This window comes from Pelodiscus sinensis, chromosome 3, assembly GCF_049634645.1.
Source record: "Pelodiscus sinensis isolate JC-2024 chromosome 3, ASM4963464v1, whole genome shotgun sequence".
Taxonomy (NCBI): domain Eukaryota; kingdom Metazoa; phylum Chordata; order Testudines; family Trionychidae; genus Pelodiscus; species Pelodiscus sinensis.
In genome coordinates this window covers 34,026,074-34,049,085 of record NC_134713.1, presented here as the reverse complement: position 1 = coordinate 34,049,085, position 23,012 = coordinate 34,026,074, and the positions used below count along the sequence as shown (strand labels likewise).

The following is a 23,012-nucleotide window of genomic DNA, read 5'->3' as shown; positions in this document are numbered from 1 at the left end:
ACTCTGCAGCCTAAATTATGTTCCCTTAACACCCCTGTATGCAATTTTATAGTGTGCACTCATTTTATTAAGCATTTTATTAAACCATGTGCATGTGAATATATACACATGCCACTGTAATACAAGAAATTTTAACTCATTTGTTGCTTGTAAAGGAAAGACAGTCCAAGGTTAGTGTCCTATAATTTTTTAAAAATATTTGCCAATTAATGCATGCCAAAAGCCAAATATTATAATATGAATAAATATTTTTATAAGTGTGAGGGGAAAAATAATTGGCCAAAATTTTCAAAATATTTCCCTCAAGGAGCTTGTAAGATCTTCAGTATTTAATAGGCTGATTAAAAGATTATTCTTCATTTAATTGTGCCTGCTGGTTTTGTGCTGTTTTGAAAACCTTGTATTACATTCTTTACATCTTCTCTCAGGGATGAGAAAAAAATGTGCTTCGTGCAGCACCAAACACATTATCTTCTCTGAACAAGTAAAAAACAAGTAGGAGGCAATGTAAGAAGTCACATCTTATATTTGTTACAAATCTTTCAGATATTCTGTTTCTTGCTTGTGAATTTGCTTTGTTATACAAACTGTCATAAACAGGGCAGAAGTCAATCCAGTTATTCTTAGTGTCTGACTGTAATAGCAACTCTAAATGACCTTGCTGATCTTATTTTTTTTAACTGCGATTGTTGAGACAAGGGTGTATTTTAAGCCTTTTCTCTATCTTTCTGTAAATAATCTTTCATCGGGAATTTCAGACAGGTATTTGGACAAAACTGAGATTGTCTGTCATAAGGTTATAAACTTTATGAAACTTTATGAAACTTCATCTTTGTTGTTCCCTTTATAATGTCTTACAAAGAATATCTTGTCAGTGTGTTGACACTGATTATAACCCTGAGCTGACCTTTATTGACTTCTGTTTGTCTAAGGTACATTTTTACTCTAGTACAGTCATTTACCATGAGAGATGCACTGTTGCCTAGTGGATAGTGCACTGGACTAAGACTCAGAAGATACAGATTCTATTCCTGGTTGTGGCATGGCTTCCTTGAACAAGTCACTTCCCCTCCCTGTGCCTCAGTTTGCCTGTCTTTGATAATGATAACGAGAATAATGATACTTGCCTCCTGTGTAAAATACATTCAGAGTTACACACAAAAAGTACTCTAGGAGAGTTAGGTATTATTCTGTTTATTCTGTCTGCTAAAATAGATTCAAGTACAATTTAATGGGATTGGATTAGAAGTCTCATCTTGTTCTTTTCCAACTGGTAAACAGCCTACAATTCACCTTGCATAGTTTTCACAGGAAAGCCCATCTTTTCATTGCTAATTTGTGTCACTTCCTGTTTGGTTGTTGTTAACTCTTTTTTTCCTCACTATAATTAAAGTGTAGTACTACTCAATACTCAGAAAAGTCACAATATAAAATGGTGTCATCTGCTTCATCAACACTCTTCTCTATATTTGTCTTTACTCAGATTGAGTTGTTTTAATAAACTAGTCACTTTTCAGTCTATTTCGATTTTGTCAGCACTGTAAGTCTAATACAGATAAAAAAATTAAGAGGATTCTCTCCCTTACTGTACATTGTCACATTTGATGTAAATTAGCTGCAGAGGTCAAGGTTCCAAAATGTGTTTGTAGTAAGCACTGTAGTGCCCCCCCCCCCCCCCCCACCCCATGTTTTATGAAATGGATTTATGGTCACATATATACATAACTCAAAAATGTTTTGGGCAAATTCTCAGGTAACCTGTGTCATAATCCGCTGAATCTTTTTATCTTATTTTGGTATATGTATCCTTCTTGCGTGTGAAGTTAGACATATGAGTATGAAATGCTTTATGATTTTAAATGTGTAAATGGAAAGCTATCAAGGATAATTTCACTGCTGGGAGGCCTCAATGTCTGGATAATCATATGAAAATAGCCTTTTGTCCTTAAATCTTAGCAGTGGTTGATAGGGATTGGTCAGGTGACTTCCTATGCAAAAAGGGAATCTTTAAAAACAATAGAGCTTCTTGCACGAGTAATATGCAAATGAGGCTAAGCGTGGAATATCGCCGAGCCTCATTTGCACACCTAATGAGCCACCATTTTTTTCAGAAGAGGCTCTTGCGCAAGAAGGAGCATCTACACTGCCCCTCCTTGCACAAGAAAAACCCTCTTGCGCAATGCCGTTCTTTCTGTCAAGTAGTAGGTGTAACGGCATTGCGCAAGAGGGTTTTTCTTGCACTAGGAGGGGCAGTGTAGATGCTCCTTTTTGCAAAGGGGCCTCTTCTGAAAAAAATGGTGGCTCATTAGGTATACAAATGAGGCTCGGCGATATTCCACACTTAGCCTCATTTGCATATTACTCTCGCAAGAAGCCGCGATTGTAGACATAGCCTAGGATAGTAGGACTGTTTTGTCTTTGGCTGGCACAGTCAGGGGAATGAACCAAAGGCCCCAGGGAAAAGGAGACTTCTCTGGTTTGAAGGCTTAGCTGGAAAATAAATAGTTTTAGGGTGAGTTTGTAATAAGTTTGCACCAAGGATTTAGTGTTAGAATTAGCTAAGTGTTTTCTGTTACTTTTAATTTGTAATCTACTTTGCTTTGCCTGTTCTCACTTATAACCACTTAAATCCTATTGCTTATACTTAATAAAATCACTTTTACTTACTATCAAGCCCAGTGTAAATAACTGTTACTTGGGGGAGCAAACAGTGTGCACATTCCCCCTTACATTGCTAAAGGGACTTACCTTTTAATTCTTATTGGAGTTCTGATCCGATTTGGGGAGTGGTATCCCAGGAAGGTGGGGCCTAAATTAAATTTTCCTTAGACCTGAAAAGATTCAATGTTTATACTGCTTCTCGGAGAGGGGGGCAATGATCTCAGCTCAGTGCCTTGACTGGGAAAGAGTAGGGAGCTGGTCCAGCAGGACTGAGCACTGAGAAACCCCAGACAGCAGGAAGGCGAGTGCCAGTGGCTTTGTCAACACCCCCCAGGGATCTTCTGTGACCATACCCCATCACAAGCACTATCTAAAAATTATTCAGATTAAAAATGAGCAATATACTAGGGGACTTTGTCCTCTCCCAGTCAATGCAGGGCGTTGCAGCTATCTATTTAAATGAATCCTAACAAAAGATACTGCATTGGTGGGTTTTTGCTTTTAAGGGTAATACTTCTTCACACGGCAAGTGGAATCTCCTTCCTTGGCACTTTTTTGGGTAAAGGGGTGGCTTTTTGTTCCTTCCCATCCTCTAACCCTTCCCCCTAGTGTTGGGAAATGAAACACTCATTTTCAGTTACAAACTTTTTGGTCATGACATCTATATGCTAGGACAGGTATAACTCATAGTGATTGGGATTGCATGATTTGAATTGGCTGCCTGTTGATTTCTGGATATTGTTGACGCTATTTTTTTAACCTATAAAATGTGGAAGATTTTGGCATGCACATACACCAGGGACCTGGTAGGTGTGAATTTGTTGATCTGCAAATGATTTCTTTAGCCTTGAGAAGGAGAACATAATGGTGAATTTTTAAATAAATTCTTCAGTTGATGTACAGAAAGGATAAATTACAGAACAGAATTTGTTGATTTTGTAAGAGTTGTGCTATGTACAATTTTGTGAGAAGTGTTTGGAGCAGGAGTGGGAAACCTAAGGCTTGCAGGCCAAATGCAGCTCCCTGTTTGCCTGGATCTGGCCACCAACGCTCGGAACTTCCCCCTAGCACTGAGGAGCCTACACTGGCATTCCAGACACACACACACACCCCGCTCTTTCTCTGTGCGACTCCTGGCTGCTTTTTCTGTGGGCCAGCAGCCCCTCATCCTAGAAAGGTTTAGAGAGTAAGAATTGTGCCTTTTAGATATGCATATATAATATGTAAATATTCTAGCATAGTTTAACAGGTTTTTCTGACTCTCATAAGGAGGGTATATGGGTTTGCATAGCCCCATTCAAACAGCAAGACATCCTGGTACTTATTGTCCTCAGAGATCCTGTGACTACAGGCTACAAAATAAGATTTGCTGAGAAGAGGAAGCAGGATATATAAGGTAGGTCCTATATCCAGTAAGAAAGAGCCAGAGTTGGGCTGCTCCTGCACTCATTTCTACAGAGCAATGATGGGCAAACTAGGTTAATGAGTAGGCCACATAAGTGGCCCTTCTTCATTTCAGTGAGTCACAAGATTTTTCATAACCAAGATGGTCTCTCAGGATAGGGTAGTTTTGCTAATTGCCCTTGTGCACTTAGAAATTCCAGGGTGGACTAACTGAATCCTAGTAACACTTTGATTGGAAGCAAAGCAGGCTCATAGTTTTCATGGTCAATGTTGTGTGCAATCAACACACACCTCACTTCATGTGCCCTTACTTTACATTCGTGTTACTTTAGTAATACCAGCCGGAAAAAAACCTACATGGACAGAAACCAGTGGAATCTAACAACCCGTGTGTGGGCAATGGTAAATAAAATGTCTCACAGGTCACACATAAAACCCTGATGGGTTGCATGTCATGCATGGGTTTCAAGTTGCCCACCACTGCTATAGAGAGAAAGAGATGGATTTCCTAATATAAAATGTCCTATAAACTCAGAAGGAAACCAAAATACATTGGTGAGGAGAAACTGAGGCAGACACTGTGTCACAATAGGATACACAGCTCCATGTTGAACTACTGATTTTTTGAAGGTTAGGGAGCACTTTGTTTCCTGTTCCTGACAAAGGAAGTGAAGCTGAATATATTAGATGGCAAAGCGGTACTGGCAAGTTGCTTTATATGTGAAACCCATCAGGATCTAACACTGGGGGATTTCCCTTCTGCCTTGTGCTACAAGTGCAAGTCCCAGCAGTAAGAACCATTTGAATGATACCTGTAGGAAACTCCATTAAACAATGTGAGGCCAAAACAACCAGGGGCTCTTTATTGCCTGTTGCTTCACCAGTAGAATATTTAACTAAAGTCCAGTTAACTAAGTTCCACCACAAGATGCACAGTTAACTAGGCCCTAAAGAAAATGGATTGAAAATATTCCTGTTTATTTTCTGAAAGTGTACAGAAAAATCCTATTAGTGTTTCAAATGCAAATTAGCCAGTTGTTTTGACAATGCGATAATACGAAAACACTCTGTCTGTGTCTACACTGGCATGAATTTCCGGAAATGCTTAAAACGGAATACTATTCCGTTTTCAGTTTTTCTGGAAAAGGAGTATCTACATTGGCAGGCTGCTTTTCCGGAAAAGCCCTTTTTCCGGGAAAGCTTCTGTGGCCAATGTAGATGCGCTTTTCCGGAAAAGAGCCCCGATCGCCATTTTCGCAATCGGGGCTTTTTTCCGGAAAAGACTACTGGGCTGTCTACACTGGCCCTTTTCAGGAACAGTGTTCCGGAATAAGGACTTATGCCCCAGCGGGAGCAGAATAGTTTTTCCGGAATAGCAGCTGATTTTGTACAGTAGAACATCGTTGCTTTTCCGGAAATTCAAGGGCCAGTGTAGACAGCTCGCAGCTTATTCCGGAAAAGCGGCTGATTTTCCGGAATAAGTGGCCCAGTGTAGACACAGCCTCTGGTATTCATGAGGTAGAAAATACTGCATCCACTGGGAGTGTTTTCTTAGCTGTATGGCTAATACCGTTTCATGGAATCATAGAACATTAGATCTGGAAGAGACCTCGAGAGATCATCAGATCCAATCCTCTGCCCTCATGGCAGGACCAAGTACAGTCTATATGATCCTTGATAGATGTCTGTCTAACCTTCTCTTAAATATACCTAGTGAGGGAGATTCCAGAATCTTCCTAAGCAATTTATTCCAGTGTTTAACTACCCTGACAGTTAGGAAGTTTTTCCTAATGTCCAACCCAAGCCTCCCTTGCTGTAGTTTAAGCCGCCCGTTTCTTATTCTGTCATCAGAGGCCAAGGAGAACAATTTTCCCTCTTCCTCCCTGTGACACCCTTTTAGATACCTGAAAACCACTATCATTTTCCCTGTCAGTCTTCTCTTTTCTAAACCAAACAAGCCCAATTGCTTCAGCTTTGCCTCATAGTTCATGTTTTCTAGACCTTTAATCGTTTCTGTTGCTCTTCTCTGGACCTTCTCCAATTTCTCCACATCTTTCTTGAAATCTGGTGCCCAGAACTGGACACAATACTCCATTTGAGGCCTGATCAGTACAGAGTAGAGCAGAAGAATGACTTCTCGTGTGTTGCTCACAATACTCCCAATTCCTGATCTTTCACAAATTGTATAGATTTCTTAGAATAATACAGCAAGAAAAAAAAAAGGCCACCTTTACACCAAGTGACTTAGCTGGTGGCATTTTTTCCTTAACTTTTGATTGACAGAATACAGCAGTGACAATAATTCAAAAATTATACATGTTGACATATCTGTATTATTTTAACTGGGCCTCGTTCATGCAGAAATTTATTATGCAGTACTCTAAACATAACACAATCCTAGTGAATCTCTTTTAAATTAAACTAGTTTAAATATTAAAATATTAAAAGCCAGCTACTGCTAATCAACACATTGAGTTAAATGTTGAGAGAAGTCATTTGAGCACACAGTCATTTGAGTATTACTGAAAGAAATGGAATAGATAAAGGAAAGCGTAGGATGATTAACAAGGAGAATGTTCCAGTAGATGTACTAGAACTAGAGCTGATTGGATAATAATAAAAAAATGGTATTTGCAAATATATTTGTGAATAAAAGGGATGATCTTGCTCCAAGAAGAACAGTAGCATGCTTTATTCCTTATTCATAAATGTCTAAATTACTATCATTTGCTTGTTATATTATTACCTGTGGGTCCCTGTCAGGGACCAAAGTCTCTTTTGTGTTATGCAAACATGAAGTAAAGACATATAGGCCTGGATACACAAAATAAGTTTGTTCCTAAGTCCATGTTTTAGGCACTTAAGCACCAATTTTGGGACCACTGTAATGCACAAAATTCCTGTCAAAGAGTTATAGGCACCTAATCTAACTTGGCCTCTAAGCTTACTATATAAAAGTTCCCTCGGCATCCAGACAGCTTTCTCCCACCTAAGTCCCAGAGTGTGAATTGGAGAGAGAGAGGCCTTTGGCTGCGTAACTCACATACAGGTCTTGATCATCCAGCAGGTGTGCTCAGGTGCCTATTACCAGACTGGGTCCCATTCCAACTCTGGCAAGAGGAAGTTGTGACTGTGCCCACCATATAACTTTAAGCCCATTGGCTCACAGTAGTCTCCCAAGAGGTGAGAGACCCCATCTTCAAATTATTTTTCCTCCTCTGGAAGGTATGGTGTATGGGGAAAAATTGGGATCTCCAACATCCCAGGCACTGAGCTAAAAATTATAAGGTTAGCACCACAATCTCCTCCCCCTGGCTTCTTTAAAAACAAAAACCAAGCAAACCAGACACCCATAACTCCAGGGGAGGGTTTAAAGCTAAGAATAACAAACAGAAATAGGCATCACCTTGCAGCTCAGATTTGGGCATCTAACCTCATGAGAGAGGCTGTGCTTACGACACACCCCTATTGTCAGCATCTTTCATCTCCAAGCCTACATGGGATTTCCCACCTAGTGTGCTGGCTTATGTGAATCACAATCATAGAATCACTGAAAAATCAATGAATATTAGAACTGGAAAGGACCTCGAGAGGTCATCAAGTCCAGTCCGGTGACAATTAGGAAGTTTTTCCTAATGTCTAACCTAAACCTTCTATGCTGCAATTTAAGCCCATTGCTTCTTGTCCTATCATCACAGGTTAAGGAGAATAATTTTTCTCCCTACTCCTTGTAACATTCTTTTAGGTTCGTAAAAGCTGTTATCATGTCCCTACTTAGTCTTCTCTTTTCCAAACTAAACAAGCCCAATTGCTTCAGCCTTCCCTCATAGTTCATTCTTTTCTAGACCTTTAATAATTTGTATTGCTCTTCTTTGGACCTTCTCCAATTTGTCCACATCTTTCTTGAAGCGTGATGCCCAGAACTGGACACAATACTCTAATTGAGAATTTACTTCTAATCAGCGCAGAGTAGAGTGGAATAATCATTTTTCCTATGTCACTGGGACCTTAGGAAGATAAATAGCACAACAAAGTTACTATGGTGCCTGGCAACATGAGTAGGAGTTTTTTGATGCATCCATAGAAAGTCTCTCCAATGTGAGGTTGTACCACAGTCTCAAGAGAGATCTCTGAAATAAATTGCCATGAATAGAAAGGGAAGCTGCACCAGCAACATGAGGAGAGCTTCAGCTATATGCACTTCCAGTAACAAAGAGTTTTTGTTATATGTAACTATTCTAGAGGCTTTACGTGTCTCTGCTAACCCTACAATAAAGAGGTTGTGAGGGCACAGCACATTACAGTTTGAGAATGGTTCAGGTACTACAGTTGCATGTAAGTAACGAAGATAGATAGAATTATACACCATGAATAGCAACTAATGAATAGATGAAATGAATAAGCCAGGGGCTGAAAATTGCTTGTCCGTGCAGTGAATGTAACAATGAATATGTTGTAAACAAGATTCCCTCACAAACAGGTGACAGAATTAAATTTGCAGTTAAATATTTTCAACAATGATTTAAAGAGTCAGTATCTAGACCTGCATGTTCCTACGGCCATCATCATCGGGTGTGCACAAAGGACAGCATTATCTTGGCAGGATCATGTTTAAGAGTCAATTGTCAATAGAACTTCTTCCAGCCACCAGCTTCAGGGAATGCATCAGGATCAGTGGCATCTGTCAGGAGAGGACTGAAAAGGATTCTGGGTCTTAGCAGACAAGCTTGCTCCCCAGTCCTTAAAATATAGAGTGAATCTGGAAGAAGCTGATTATTTTAGATTTTAGGATACAACTCCCTTCTATTTCCCTTTAGGATACAACTCCCTTCTATTTCCCCCAACAAAAAAAGAAAACTATGAATCACATTCTTGGCAGCGTGTTCCTTCATTAGTATGTTGTTTTCCGAAGTTTATTATGGAAAAGAAAATCTCTCTGCTTTATATTATGTCAAAATAACTTTGTTTTAGTACAATAATAATAAACCATGTAGACAATCTGTGTCTATATTGTCATAATGTCTACTATAAAAAGTTTAGATTTTTTCAAGTAGGTCTGTGGAGAGGGATGCAGTACATTTGTCCTGTATTGTCAGAACAGAGGTTTGCTTTTCCCAGACACACATGTTTAAGACCCATCAGTAGAAACGGGAGTTATGCATGTACATTACATGGAGAATTGAAAGTCTTTAACAAGTAATCATCTGCCTATAGTTTAACTATAAAGTACATGAGGCTTACTGTGGCAGTGATGCAGATTAATGCAGTTCATTTTTCACATGTTGTAGAGTGTTCTGCTGCCAAAATGCCAGCAGGTCATGAGATGAAACTGTACCTAAACTACCACCAAATTGACAGGGCAGTCTGGTAATTATCTAAATCTCTATTTTACTAGTCATTTTATGGGTCATGGAATATCTAGAGACACATGATTTATACCTTGAGATTGAAGGCATTGACCTATCAAGTCAGCCATAAAGCCATCATTAAGATAAATGCAGTGTGCCTACAAAGACTTAAATGGAATAGAGTAGGATGGTTTATTATTGAAATATTTTACTTCTCACGCATTCCTATTGTGCCTAAGAAACCATTTGGGAATAGCATATGATTCCAGTCATCCTAATGATTCAGAATAAACTATAAATAAATAAAATGATTTTATAAAAATAATGATTATTTAACTGCACTGATATCTATTTTGCTATTTGATTCAGTAAGGTGAATGAAAAAAATCTGATATTTTGTATATAGCTTTTAATTTGCTTCCCGCTATCATTTTAGACTTGCCAAACAGGTTTTGATAGTTTTTTGTTTTGATTGATGGTCTGATTTTGGAAACTTTTCTGCACATGCTTAAGTTTAAGTAACTGAACATTTCTACTGAGTTCAATGGGACTACCCACATGCTTAAGTGGGTAAAGTTAAATGTTTGGAGGGTTGGGCCCCTAATTTGTATAACTGATAGTTATAGTTAGATATATTGTGTAATTATTACAGAACACAGAGAAAAACATACATACATCTTTATTCACATGCCAACCACAAAGCTCATTTCTATTAGACATAGCTGCATCCTACAGGATGCAATAGCAATGTGATATACTAAATATGCCATCTTTTAGTCCTTGCATTTTCAGGTAGCCCCTATTCTCCTAGGGTAAGTCTACACTACAGTGTTATTTCAAAATATCTCATTTTGAAATACTTATTTTGAAATACCGCATCTAGACACAAAATGTATCTTGAAATAGTGTTTTGCTATTTCAAAATAGCGCATCCACACTGATAGGATGCTGAATTGCCGGAACTGGTTCTGGCAGGGCATCAGGTCAGGAGCTACTTTGTGTGGCTGCTGCCTGAGGCTATCTGAGACCTGTGCTTAAAGGGACACCCCGGACAGCTGGTTCTAAGGTTTCCTTGCTTGCTTGCCTACCTCACTGAGGGACAGCAAAGCATTTTTTCTCTGTGTGTTTTGGTTGCCCTCACTGAGGTCATCATAGCATGCAGCGGCATGGAGGCAGAGCTGCCCCAGAGCACTCTGGTGCTTCTCCTGGACGTGTTGCTGCGAGCCTGGCAGCACATCCTGCAGGCAGTAATTGTGTCCCTGGTGTGCCCCACTGGGGGCTTGTGCCTTGTTCCTCCCTCACATTTTTCCACTTACAATAAAAGACACATGTTCATTACAACAAAGCCTCTTTATTGAACAAAACTGAGGTGGAGGGGGAATGAAACTGAGGTGAGACTGTGGAAAGAAGGTGGGAGGGGGAGGAGGGAGGTGGCAGGGGGAGGCTAGGGGAGGAAGGGGGAGGAGAAGCTCAGGGTTGGGGGTCTCGCCAGCCCAACTGTCTCCCTGCACCTCGGCATCCCTGGGAGGGTGGGGAGGAGGAGTGGAAGGAGGAGACGTAGCTGGGGAGCAGCAGGGGCTGGAGTAGCAGGAGGCAGCAAGCTCTGCCCCAGGGTCCATGACCATCTGGGGAGCACAGATTGTCCTGCCCCCCAGGATGAGGTCCATGGCATCAAAATAGAGGCAGGGGTCTGGGTATGCCCCTGGTTGGGAGCTGCCTTCTGTGTCCCTGGCATACACCTGCTGCAGCTCCTTTATTTTCATGTGATCCTGGTTTCACAGATGGCCTTTAGTGGCCAGGCTGGCAGCCATCCGCCTGTAGATGGTTGCGTTCCTCTGTTTAGTGTGGAGATCATGGACGTTGGAGGCATCCCTCCAAACCTGAATTAGGTCCCTGATCTCTGCAGTGGATCAGGCAGGCACTCACTCGCCTGGGGAGGACAGGGTCATGGGTTTAGGTTCTGCCTACCCTGGGTCGGGTCGGGACTGCCAAAACCGGTAGGCCGAGGGGCAGGAGGGATAAGGGGTGCCCTGATGGTAAGGTGGTGGTGGGGTGGGTTCCTGTATGGCCTAGGGTATAGGGTGCTCACCTGAGAAGGACAGGGTCATGGGTTGCAGTCCTGCCTCCCCCTAGTTGGGTTGGCTCCTGGGACTTCACAGACTGCTCCTGGGGAGTGGTGGAGGCTGCCTGGCACTGGCTGCCTGGCTCATGCTGGGGCCACTGGGTTGCAGCAACTGCTGGCTCTGGGCTGGCAGGCTTGGAGCTGGCACAGTCACTGTGGCCAGAGTCTCCCACTTTAAGGGCTCTGTGGAGGGGGGGAGGGAGCAAAGCTTTCTTGGTTGTGCCCAGACTGGCCACCAGGGCACCCTGGGAAGGGCTGGAGGCCTCCTATTTCAAAATAAGCATCTACACAGCACTTATTTCAAAATAGCAATTTCAAAATTGGCACTGTTCCTCATGGAATGAGGTTTACCAATTTCAAAATAAGCCCTCTGCTATTTTGATTTAATTTTGAAATAGCGGTTTGGCTGTGTAGACACTGGTAAAGCTATTTCAAAATAACGGCTATTATTTCGAAATAACTTTGCTGTGTAGACAAACCCATAGGGACCTGCACTGGAACAAAGTATTACTCTGATATTTTTTTCTAGGTCATGGTTCTCATTATTTACACTTTATTAACCCTAGACAGTAAACACCTACTTTAAATGGATTTAGTAGAACAAATTCATCCTGAAAGGACTCATGATTAATGTCATACTTTCATCAGAAATACACTATCCAAAGTGTATTGGACACACATGCATGCAGTATCCTCTTCTGCAAGCATTTACACTTTTTAGATGCCTTTTGCTCTTTTATATCCCTGACAAACCAAAAATTCTCTCCTGGATTACTCACTTAAAAATTATATTTTTCTTATTTATCAGATGATTGATGAGTGGATTAAAGAAAACTTCGGATATTTGACATACAGAGCTACCTTTTCCTTTTTATCCAGTAAGAAAAATATTACTAGTGATATACCCCATTATAAAAAAAGGCACACAGAACAGTAACATCATTGCTTCTAATACAAAGGAAGATGTTTTAACCATACCTTCTGCATGATGGCAATCTGAAATAGAACAAAGAGGAAGCACCTACAAAATGAGTGCACTCAACTGATGGGTTAATCTTTAACTATTCAGAAACAACATTAATGAAGAAAAGGAAACCCATAGGCTACATTTTTGTAGATTTTCCCTTGACTTTTATTTCCATTGAGTTACTGGTAGTATATGGAACTTTTCTGGAAAAGCCATTTTCAATTATCTCACACAAGCTTGAAGAACTCACAACAAGTTCTCTTTTTTGGGTACTGTGTCCAATTCATTGACAGGTGAAGATTTAGTATGTATTCTAGGCTATAATACTATGGCTGTATATTACACCAAACAAACAAACAAAAGAATTACCCTATGAAATATCTACCCAAGCCAATCTATTACTGAGTGAACTTTGACTTGTTCAGAGTACTGAAATGTGGTATATAGGAAGTGATCTGCATCTTTAAGTGGTTTTAAACTATTAGCTAGTGGTGTTATATAATTGAAAAAAATCATTTTAAAATAAAAACTATTTTATTTACATTAATGTGACACATGATGTTTCTATAAAATAATATTTGGGTTCTGATATAGTCATGGCATATCCAGAATTAGCCATCACAAAGAAGCATCTTTGGTCATTACCAAGAATTATGAAGTGATGCAAAATTCAGATAACCAAAAATCAGCAAATTTTAAACATTTATGGAGAGAAGAAGTAAAACAAATGCCTTACTAGAAAGGTCTCTAGGAACTCCCATTCTAGTTCTGTCATAATCCATACAGATAGAAAAAAAATCAGTCTAAAGCTACATACACTAATAGAACCAACCTCCTAGATGATGTTATAAGCAAAAGAAGAATGAACATCCGATCAAAAATAAAAAATCAAAACACAGCAAAGAAAACTGGCTTGAAAACTGAAGGAGGTCCCAGATTGATCTATGTCTGTTTGTCTATTTGCAATTGTGTAGTAGGAAACTTTAAATAGAGGAGAAAGCTAGTGTTAGACATGCATTCAGGTTTTGCGGAAAAACTTGCCAGCTGTCTACACTGGCCACTTGAATTTCCGCAAGAACACTGACTTCCTACTGTCTGAAATCAGTGCTTCTTGCGGAAATAATATGCTGTTCCCATTCAGGCAAAAGTCCTTTTGTGCAAAGTTTTTGCACAAAAGTGCCAGTGTAGACAGCTCAGATTTGTTTTGTGCAAAAAAAGCCCCGACTGCGAAAATGGCGATCGGGGCTTTTTTGCACAAAAGCACGTCTAGATTGGCACGGACGCTTTTCCGCAAAAAGTGTTTTTGCGAAAAAGCGTCTGTGCCAATCTAGACACTCTTTTCCACAAATGCTTTTAACGGAAAACTTTTCCGTTAAAAGCATTTGCGGAAAATCATGCCAGTCTAGACGTAGCCCTAGAGTAAATCAAAAGGACATAACTATTTCAAAAGCACCAGACATCAGCTTCAAAATATTGTGATGCCTTCTACTGAGATACCTGGCCATCAGAAGAGTGGGAATTCAGACCTTTCCCTGAAAGCTGGTTTCCTAGTGACAACTAAGTCTCACTACAAGTGAGCCTCTCTCAGAATATCTTTATGGTTGTTGGCCCTTGAAATCTAGGGAACACAAGTAGCTGAAGTGTCCACTTCGTATCTCATTAATACAACCTTATTTGAGAAAAATTAATTAGGGATATAAATATTCGTACCTCCGATTATGTTCTCCCTGGCCTTCTCTTTCTTTATCTCCTGTCTAATAATAATATTCCGTTCTTTTATAGAGTTTTATTCAGTAGTTCTCAAATTCCTGTACAAATGGAGATAAGTATCATTATGTCCATTTTAAAAATGTGAAAACTGAGCTATAGTATGGTGATGTTACCTGCCCAGCAAATGAGTGTTAGAATGGACAATACTATTCTGGTCTCCTAAATCCCTGTCTAGTGTTCTATTCATTAGGCCACACTTCCTCTAACTAATTTTATCAAAAGAATTGTACTGTACTTATTAAATAATTTTAAAGCCGAAAGCACATTTCCCTCCCTCCTTTTCACTTTGATTTCTTCTCTGGCTCTTCCTTCCCTAACCATGTTATATATTCTTTACTGTTCAAGTTACTTTGTGTCTGACAAGAGTATTAGTTGTCAAGATGGAAGCTCTAATCATTCCCAACTTAGCAAAAGCATTAGCTTTTAACATTGAAGAAATGCAAAATATCTGGCAGCAATCACTTATTAATTTCACAGAGAGAGTAGATAGCCTTTGGGAACAGCTTGAGGGTAGAGAACAGCTAGTGGCTACAGCACAGGGCTCAAACATTACTGTACAGAAATGCTTGCATTCATTAGAAAATAAAGTTATGATCTTGGAGAAAATAATAAAGATAATGAAAACAGTAATGGACACAATAAGATAAGGATAATTGGACTGTCCAAGGGAATGGAAAGCCAAGATCTTGTGTTTTTTTTTTCTGGCTCTAAATACTTGATATGCAGGAAAAAGGGAACAGATTCAAAATAAAAACAAGACTCGGGTAGTTTGCAAAGGATGGCATGGCATTGTTGAACACTGTAACACAGAGAGCTGCAGCAATTAAAATGAAAAATATTAAATACTAGAGACAAATGTTTCCATCTTCCAAGATTTTTCCCCACATCTGCAGCACTTCTAAAGTTTCCTCATACAACTTATGTGAAGCAGAAATATGGTCTTTCACATTCAGTTTAACTTACCCTAATGCACAGACATAAAAGATTAGACTCTCTTATCCTGATCCTGCTGACAGAACTAAAGAAGAAATGCTAGGATGCTACAGTGTTTGACATGTTAGAGATGTGTGGATATTTGACCTCTCTGAGCCAATGATGTTACTGTGAACTGAAATCTTTAGTGATATTATGTAGTACGAGCCTTTCAAATTCTGAAGATCTTCACCTCTTCTATTGGGCAGCATAAATTACAGGTCTCTCAATTATATCATTTCCATGTGATTTATATGGTGATTGTTCCTTTCTGGTCAAGAATAATTGGTCATGTCAAAGTAAGTAAAATTCCATAAGTTGTCTCATCTATTGAAATGAAGATTTCCATGTTCCATTTTATCTTTAGTTTGAGTCAAATGAGTTTTGTGAGTTGTTGTAGTGATTTAAAGTGAGAGTACAAAGTCCTTATATGTCTAGTTAATGTCAGAAGGTCTGAGTGTAAAACAGTGGTGCACAGTCTATCAACCAAATAGCTAATTTGTTCTTGAACATAATCTTATAGGTAGAAAAGATTTGGAGATATTTAGTCTAGTCTACATTTTCAGTGGTGATTAGTGATTTGGGTTGCCTTAATTTTTGGGTGTCCATATTGACATCATCTGAAGGAATTCAAAGAGTTTGGAGTTTCATATACATTCTATGAGCTTGAAAGAATGATTGCTTGGGTTTTTTAAAAACCTTAAGCACTTCAAGAAATAGAAGTATTTTCTCTGTGACTCGTAGAAAGTTTTTAGGGTATCAAACATCTCAATTGCAAGAGGCTGTCCATTTGTTTACTTAGATCTAATTGATGCATCCATAATTAAATATTTTAAGTTTAGTTATATACATATAATCAAACAGTAAATGATTAATCAAAATATATAAACATTGATAAAGATAAACCATTTGCTGTGTCTGTTTCCTGATACTACAAGTTATTATGCCCCTTTTCTGTTGTTTTCTCTCTATAAATATGAAAAATTAAACTTATAAAAATTCTAAAGATCAATTGAAGATTGAGAACTGTAGGATTGTTTATGAAAACTTTGTTATGTGTATTTCTTTGTGCTGCAGATCTAATGCATTTGAAGTGCTGGCACTCGATGGAGTTAGTACTGGAATACTTCAGTTTTATACAGCGCAGGAAAGTGCTGACTGGCTGAGAGCATTAGCAACTAACATCAGTGATTTGACACTTCAAAATGTATGTTACTTTCTGCATAATTTCCTACATTTGCTATATTTAGCTTATTTTTAATTTTCTAAGCATAGTATAATAATTCATATATAAGTTATAAAGGGGAAGAAAAGAAATGGTAGTAACTTAAACATTAACTTGAAGACACCAAGACAACGTAAACATATTATTTAATAAAGTTTATAGCCTCAAGATGAATTTATTGCTTTCAAAAAAATTGTGTGGGTCCCAGTCACAACTGACTTTCTCTTGATTTCATTGGGTTTGGAATGAGGACTAAACATATTCTTTTAAAATTCTTGCAGTTAAAATATGCTTGAAATCTGGTTTCAGAAGTTTGCATTATTTGTTTTGGATGTATGTGAAGGGAAAATTTGTAAAGCAGTGTAGTTTAGGACTGGTTTATATAGTTTTTCTACTGCTATGATTAATTTAGAATTACAGTCCCCTAGTCTGGTCACAGTTGTACCACTATGTAGGTGTTTGTATTGGAATTAAGAGATTGCTGTAAAGTTAAAAGTAATGTTTGTAATGATGGGGCTTGTGGCTTCAATCCTATGGAACACACATACCAGAGATCAGGGTTTCTGCCCTGCAACAGGGTGTTGTGGCTTTTCCCCCATAGGAAGAATCTGAAGCTCTGAGCTCTGCCAGAGGGCAGAAGGCCAACTTTTCCCTCCCCCCCACAAGTCTGTTAGGCAGAGAAGGGGGAGTATTGTGGGTTCTAGAAGCTGTGCTTAACTGACAAAAAAAAATCAACATATGGTTTCAGAGCTGCGGTTTGGCCATCTGACTACATAGTATAATAATTTAGATCTCTACCAATTTTCTGTTACTGATCACCAGGGTAACAGTAGTACATCTAATGTGCATCTACATTTCCATTCCTCTTTGAGAAAGGCAGCGGTCAAATTTCCTTAACATAGTGTTTCAGACCTACAGTCTGAGGAACAGCTCAACAAGCCTGAAAAGTAAGCATTGCTATGTTTGGAAGTCTTCACTGATTGTAAGTACATACAGGGGAGTGATAGAAAGTTCAACCAAATAAGGTCAGTTTAGATGCCAGACTGATGCCACAAGCCAATACTCATATTGGCAATTCCAGCACAGGTCTTTCATCACAATCTGGAACTTTTGCTAGTGGCAAAGCAGTGGCCTACATCATGGACAGATTTTCAGCAGTCTGACTGTCATGGAAGATGGGGAAGTAATCTTTGGGTGAAGAGGAAGTTGGCTCTTGTCTAGCCAAAGGAGGGCACCATGGAATGACAGTGTACCTGGAGAGAAATGCTACCTACCTATAACATGTATCGGCATTGTTCTGAAGTAACTCTGCAGACAGTTCTGAGAGGAAAGATGGATAGGAGGGGCATGAGAGAGGAACTAGAGTCAAGGTGGGGAAGAACAGGATATGGAGGAGGAGAATAACATGCATTGAACTCTTTCAGCTCTCCTAATTACAGGTTAAACCTCCCTGGTCCAGCACCCTCTCAGAGTAGGGTTGCCAGGTGTCCGGTATTGTACCGGACAGTCCAGTATTTGCGTGCTCTGTCCGGTAAAAAAAAATCAGAAATTATCAGACATGTGCAATGTCCGGTGTTTTCTGATTTTTCTGGCTGCACACCGGACGGAAGCCTGGTGGTGGGGGGAGCGGATGGGAGTCGCAGCTGGGAGGCGGGGCCGCGATTGCTGCCCAGAGCCCTCAGTCGGTTGAGTGTGAGGAGGAGGGGAAGCTTCCTCCTCGCTTGTGCATTGCTGGGAGCCTGCATGGGACAGGCAGCAAGTGCCCAGGTCAGTCCCACTCCCCGCCGGCCAATTTGCTCACCCCCCCCTTCCCAGCCAGCTGGTTCTCCCCCACTTCTCCTCCTGATCTTCCCCAGCCACTCCCTGCACCCTCCCCAGCTCTGCTTTCTGTCAGCCCGTTCCTCTTCCTGATCTCCCCTGGCCAGCACTGCTGCACCTCTCCCCGACCCTGCCAGCTCTGCTTCCTGCCCCCCCTTCCTCCCGGCCCCCCCTTCTTCCTGGCCAGCACCACTGCACTCCCCTCCCCCACCAGCTGTGCTTCCCGCTGGTCCATTCCTCTTCCTGATCTCCCCGGCCAGCGCTGCTGCACCACCCCCCCCCCCCCCCCGCGCCAGCTGTGCTTCCCACCCCCTTTTCCTCCTGGCCACCCTCGTGGCCTCCAATCCTCCCCAGCTGTGCTTCCCGCCCCCCCCTTACACCCATCCAACCCCACCCCTCCCAGCCTGTTCTCCCTCCCTCGATATCCTGCGGCCAGCCCCGTTTTGCCCGACCCCCCCCCCCACGACCAGACCTGCTCCCAATCTCCTCCGGCCAGCCCTGTTCCCCCCCGTTTGCTGTTTCCAGGCCCCCCCCCTTCCTGGCCAGCACTACTCCCATCCTGGCCGGTCCTTATCCCCCCCGCCATACGCCCATGAAGCGTGTCCCGTTTTTTTTTAATGACTACCTGGTAACACCCCCTCTCCCTTTTTTTTCCTCCACCAACATTTTTTCCCGCTGTTTTTTTTGTTTTGTTTCTTTTTTGCGGCGGGGCGGGGGGTGTTCAGTATTTTTCTTTCAGCCATCTGGTAACCCTATCTCAGAGTGTATCATTAAAGGGTCTCCTGTATGCTGAGTTGAGTCCACCACCTTGTATGCCAGATGCTGCTGCTGCTATATCCTCTAAGCCACTCCAGAACCCACCCTGCCTTCAGCAGGTCCCTAATCCTGCTTTCCTAATATGGGAGCCAGCTCCATCCCTGGGGCAGCCTGTGTTGGCTGCCCAGCTGCCCCAGGTTGGGAGGGGGAGAGGGGAAGGGACTCGAGCCACCAACCTGCAGCTGGAGAGTTTTTGGGAGGGAATTCTATAGAATAGCTCACAGTTAACCAGAAAATTGTAGGACTGGAAGGGACCTTAAGAGGTCATTTTGTCCGTCCCCTGCATTCCCTCCATAGCATACAGTTAGTCATCTATTAAATCAACTGCAATTTGTGTTAACTCTTAATTGCTATTAAACCAAACACAGCATAGAACATCATGATTATGGTGACATCAACTCACCAGTGCTGCATTTCCTGGAGCCACCCCTGTAACTGGTGTATTACCCTTAGTTACCTGTTTTTTGTTCTACTTGTCTTCATGCCCCATGTCCCTTCCAGCCCAGGGTGCCCTTTTCTCATAGTATTGTCCCATAGCTGTGCATATGGACTTCCAGGCAACTGCAATCCCTATACGCACCTTGCCTTAGTGACTCACTTCTGGTAGTTATCTAGCCCCTGCCTTAGGGCAAATTGCAGTCTGAAATGGCCACTCATCATTGGCAAGGAGGTATGGACCTGCTGCCTTCTCCTGCCCTGGATGCCTCCCTGCAGCTCTAATATTCCACCAGCCCCTGTATCAGTCCTGTAGCCTGGGAGCAGGGTTGTGTCAGTCAGAGCTCCCCAGCACTGCTGTGTCTCTGTAGCTTCCCAGATAGTCAGGTCCCTCCTGTTGCACAGCTGGAGCCTGGGTGAGCTCTTCTGAGCATTGAAGCCTTTTATAGGGCCCAGTCTGGCCCTGGTTTGCTGACTGCTCCTAGCCCTAATTGGCCAGGGCTGTATAGGCCTCTTCTTGCTTATCTGTAACCCCTCTCCCTGCTGGAGTGGGCTACAGCATACCTGATGACTCCTATAGTTAAGGATGTCTGTGTTTTTACTATAGAGGTCCATTTTCAAATACAGTACAAGCTGTGATATCCGGCACGCATGGGGATTAGAGCGTTCCAGTTATCTACAAATTCCATTTATCTGAGGGTCCCACCAATCTAGGAAAAAACAATTGACAATAATAGTAAAACTCAAGTTTTTAATATTGGTAGTTTTGTAGTGTAAGGCAGTTGGTCTCACATTTCTATTTTGAGTTAAGATGATTAGTACTTCTTAAATAAAAAATTGTTAAGCCAATCATGGTAAACCAAGCCAGGCCTGTGTGACAGTATTGTGGCCTGGCAATTTATATGTGTGTGCATATAAAGTAAGGTAAAACTCCCACTGAACAGATAACATTTCATGTTTCCAGTATTTATGCGCAAGTGTGCCTAGCAAAGGAAAGTGAAATTTCAGTTATAATAGGCAGAGAATTATGGAATATGATCCATGAAAAGGCATAGGAGCCGAGGAATCTTTCTTTCATGTTCACACTAATTAGGATGAATGTGGATTAAGACATGTCCTTGAAAAAATTCCTGACAACTTCTATAATCCATAAAAATTGCACACAACATGGATTTCACCTTATGTACTACAAAGCATTCTGCTTCTGTCTAGCAAATTGTAGAACATGAGAATAGAGAATAAGAAGCTTCCCCACCTATTCTCCCCCCCAAAAAAAATTCTCCCCCCAAAAGTTGAAGGATTGCAAAAAAAGGAGGATTATAGAAGGATTATAAAAAAGGAAACATTGAGCTCATTTATTTCATTTTATTAAAGTGGACACATTTAGTCAAACTACTCATTATAGTTATATTCAACAGCTATTATTTTACTATATTTCAACTCTAGTGCCCCTCAAATAAAACTGTGTACAGCCATATAGCATATGATGGGATTTCTTTGCTTCCTCGCCTTCTTTTTTATAAACATATGCTTTTTCATAACAGAAAAAAGTACATTAAAAATAGAGGTTGCAAAAGGAAACACTCAGAAGTCAGGAAATCACAAAGTCAAGGTTGCACACACAATCCTGAGCTTTCTCCATTTGAATATACTAGAATAGTATAAGTAATTATATTATCACTTATTTTTCTCCAGGTTCCCTGTTTCACTGCATTCTTTGAGCAGTGAACAAATCTAGGGTTCATAGAATCATTCCTTATTATTTGTACTAATTGCAAGGTAGGCCATAAATACTACATAGTACTGATCCATGGCCAGGAGCACATTCCAATTGCTATGTCATTAAATTACAAAAATATCTTTCTTCCTTCTCAGTCTGTCAGAGAATTAGTGTGATTAGTTTATAGGAGTCTTATAGCGATGGCAGTGAACTGAGGTCCAGGAGACTGGATTCTGTTACTAAAACTTCTACAGTCTTCGGCTACGTCTACACTGGCCCCTTTTCCGGAAGGGGCATGTAAATTTCACTAGTCGTCATAGGGAAATCCACGGGGGATTTAAATATCCCCCGCGGCATTTAAATAAAAATGTCCGCCGCTTTTTTCCGGCTTTTAAAAAAGCCGGAAAAGAGCGTCTAGACTGGCCCCGATCCTCCGGAAAAAGTGCCCTTTTCCGGAGGCTCTTATTCCTACTTCAAAGTAAGAATAAGAGCCTCCGGAAAAGGGCACTTTTTCCGGAGGATCGGGGCCAGTCTAGACGCTCTTTTCCGGCTTTTTTAAAAGCCGGAAAAAAGCGGCGGACATTTTTATTTAAATGCCGCGGGGGATATTTAAATCCCCCGCGGATTTCCCTACGACGACTAGTGAAATTTACATGCCCCTTCCGGAAAAGGGGCCAGTGTAGACGTAGCCTTCATGTACAATTTTGGATTAGACACTTAAAGTCTCTGTATATTTAAGTTCTGTTTCTGCAGCACAGTAGTCATAATATTTCACTCTTAAGCTATTAAGAGTGTCTGAGAAACATAGAAAAGTGTGAAACAACAAAAATCCATATTTGGTGCAGTCCATTAAATGTTGTACAGAAGGAGAGATGTGATGCTTTACATTAAACAATGAACTAAAGAGAAATAGCGAACAACTGCATTCATCTCTCTGCCCTATTCAGATTGTTCACTCAGGCAAACCATTGAAGTGCATTTTTTACTTCAAAGTGCTTAAACACTTGATTGAATTACGGTTCAAGTGTGAAGATAATATGTAATTAAAAGAATGTATTGTAATGCAGTCACATGAAATGGCAGCACTAAATTTGTATAGGTAACAATTTTATTGGTTACTGACTTTTGAGGGCTTCATTTTACAGTCTTAATTTTCTTTTAATGTATTTTTGAAGGAAAACCTATATAAATGTGTATTGAGTAAGCCATTGATAATGAAATATGTCAGATCATAGCATCAGTAAATTCATCACTCTGACAATTGTTTGATCTCTGGTTTTCTGTAGATGAAAATGGCAAATAAATGCTGCTCTCTGTCAGATCAGGTAAGATTGTTTTATCCATAAATATTTACCATTAAATCTCTAAACTCTCTAAAAATTGCTGGAAAAAAAATCTGCCTCCCTGCACTTGCTTTAGGATGCAAAAAGTTTATACCTATAGGCAGATATGTCCGATTGCACATTCTAAATATATGTTTTCTTTAGGCAAAACAGATTTTAGAGTTTTAAATGTCTGACAACATAAAAGAAGCTCATTAATACTAGTTACACTAGTAACTGAAAAATCTATTGCAGATGAATCAACTTTGTACATTTGAAAGTAAAAACAAATATAATAGTAAAAAATAAGGATTCTACATCACAAATGAACTATGTTAACAGATTTTGAAAAATATAATTTTCCTACAAAATTGTCATATTTAGCAAAAGAATTACATTCTCTTTTATAAAAAACAGTGAAATTTTAGTTAT

The 23,012-nt window shown here is 40.4% G+C and overlaps 1 protein-coding gene across 3 annotated transcripts in view; it reads left to right on the top strand.

The window, feature by feature from the left end:
- The window catches only part of SNTG2 (syntrophin gamma 2), a 463,781-nt gene that overhangs the window by 341,312 nt on the left and 99,457 nt on the right, over positions 1–23,012 (top strand). For all 3 annotated transcript variants that reach the window (XM_075923561.1, XM_075923558.1, XM_075923560.1), the window contains exons 10-11: positions 16,322–16,451; positions 22,545–22,583. In XM_075923561.1, the coding sequence (XP_075779676.1) occupies positions 16,322–16,451; positions 22,545–22,583 (169 nt within the window). The remainder of the gene's footprint in view (positions 1–16,321; positions 16,452–22,544; positions 22,584–23,012) is intronic.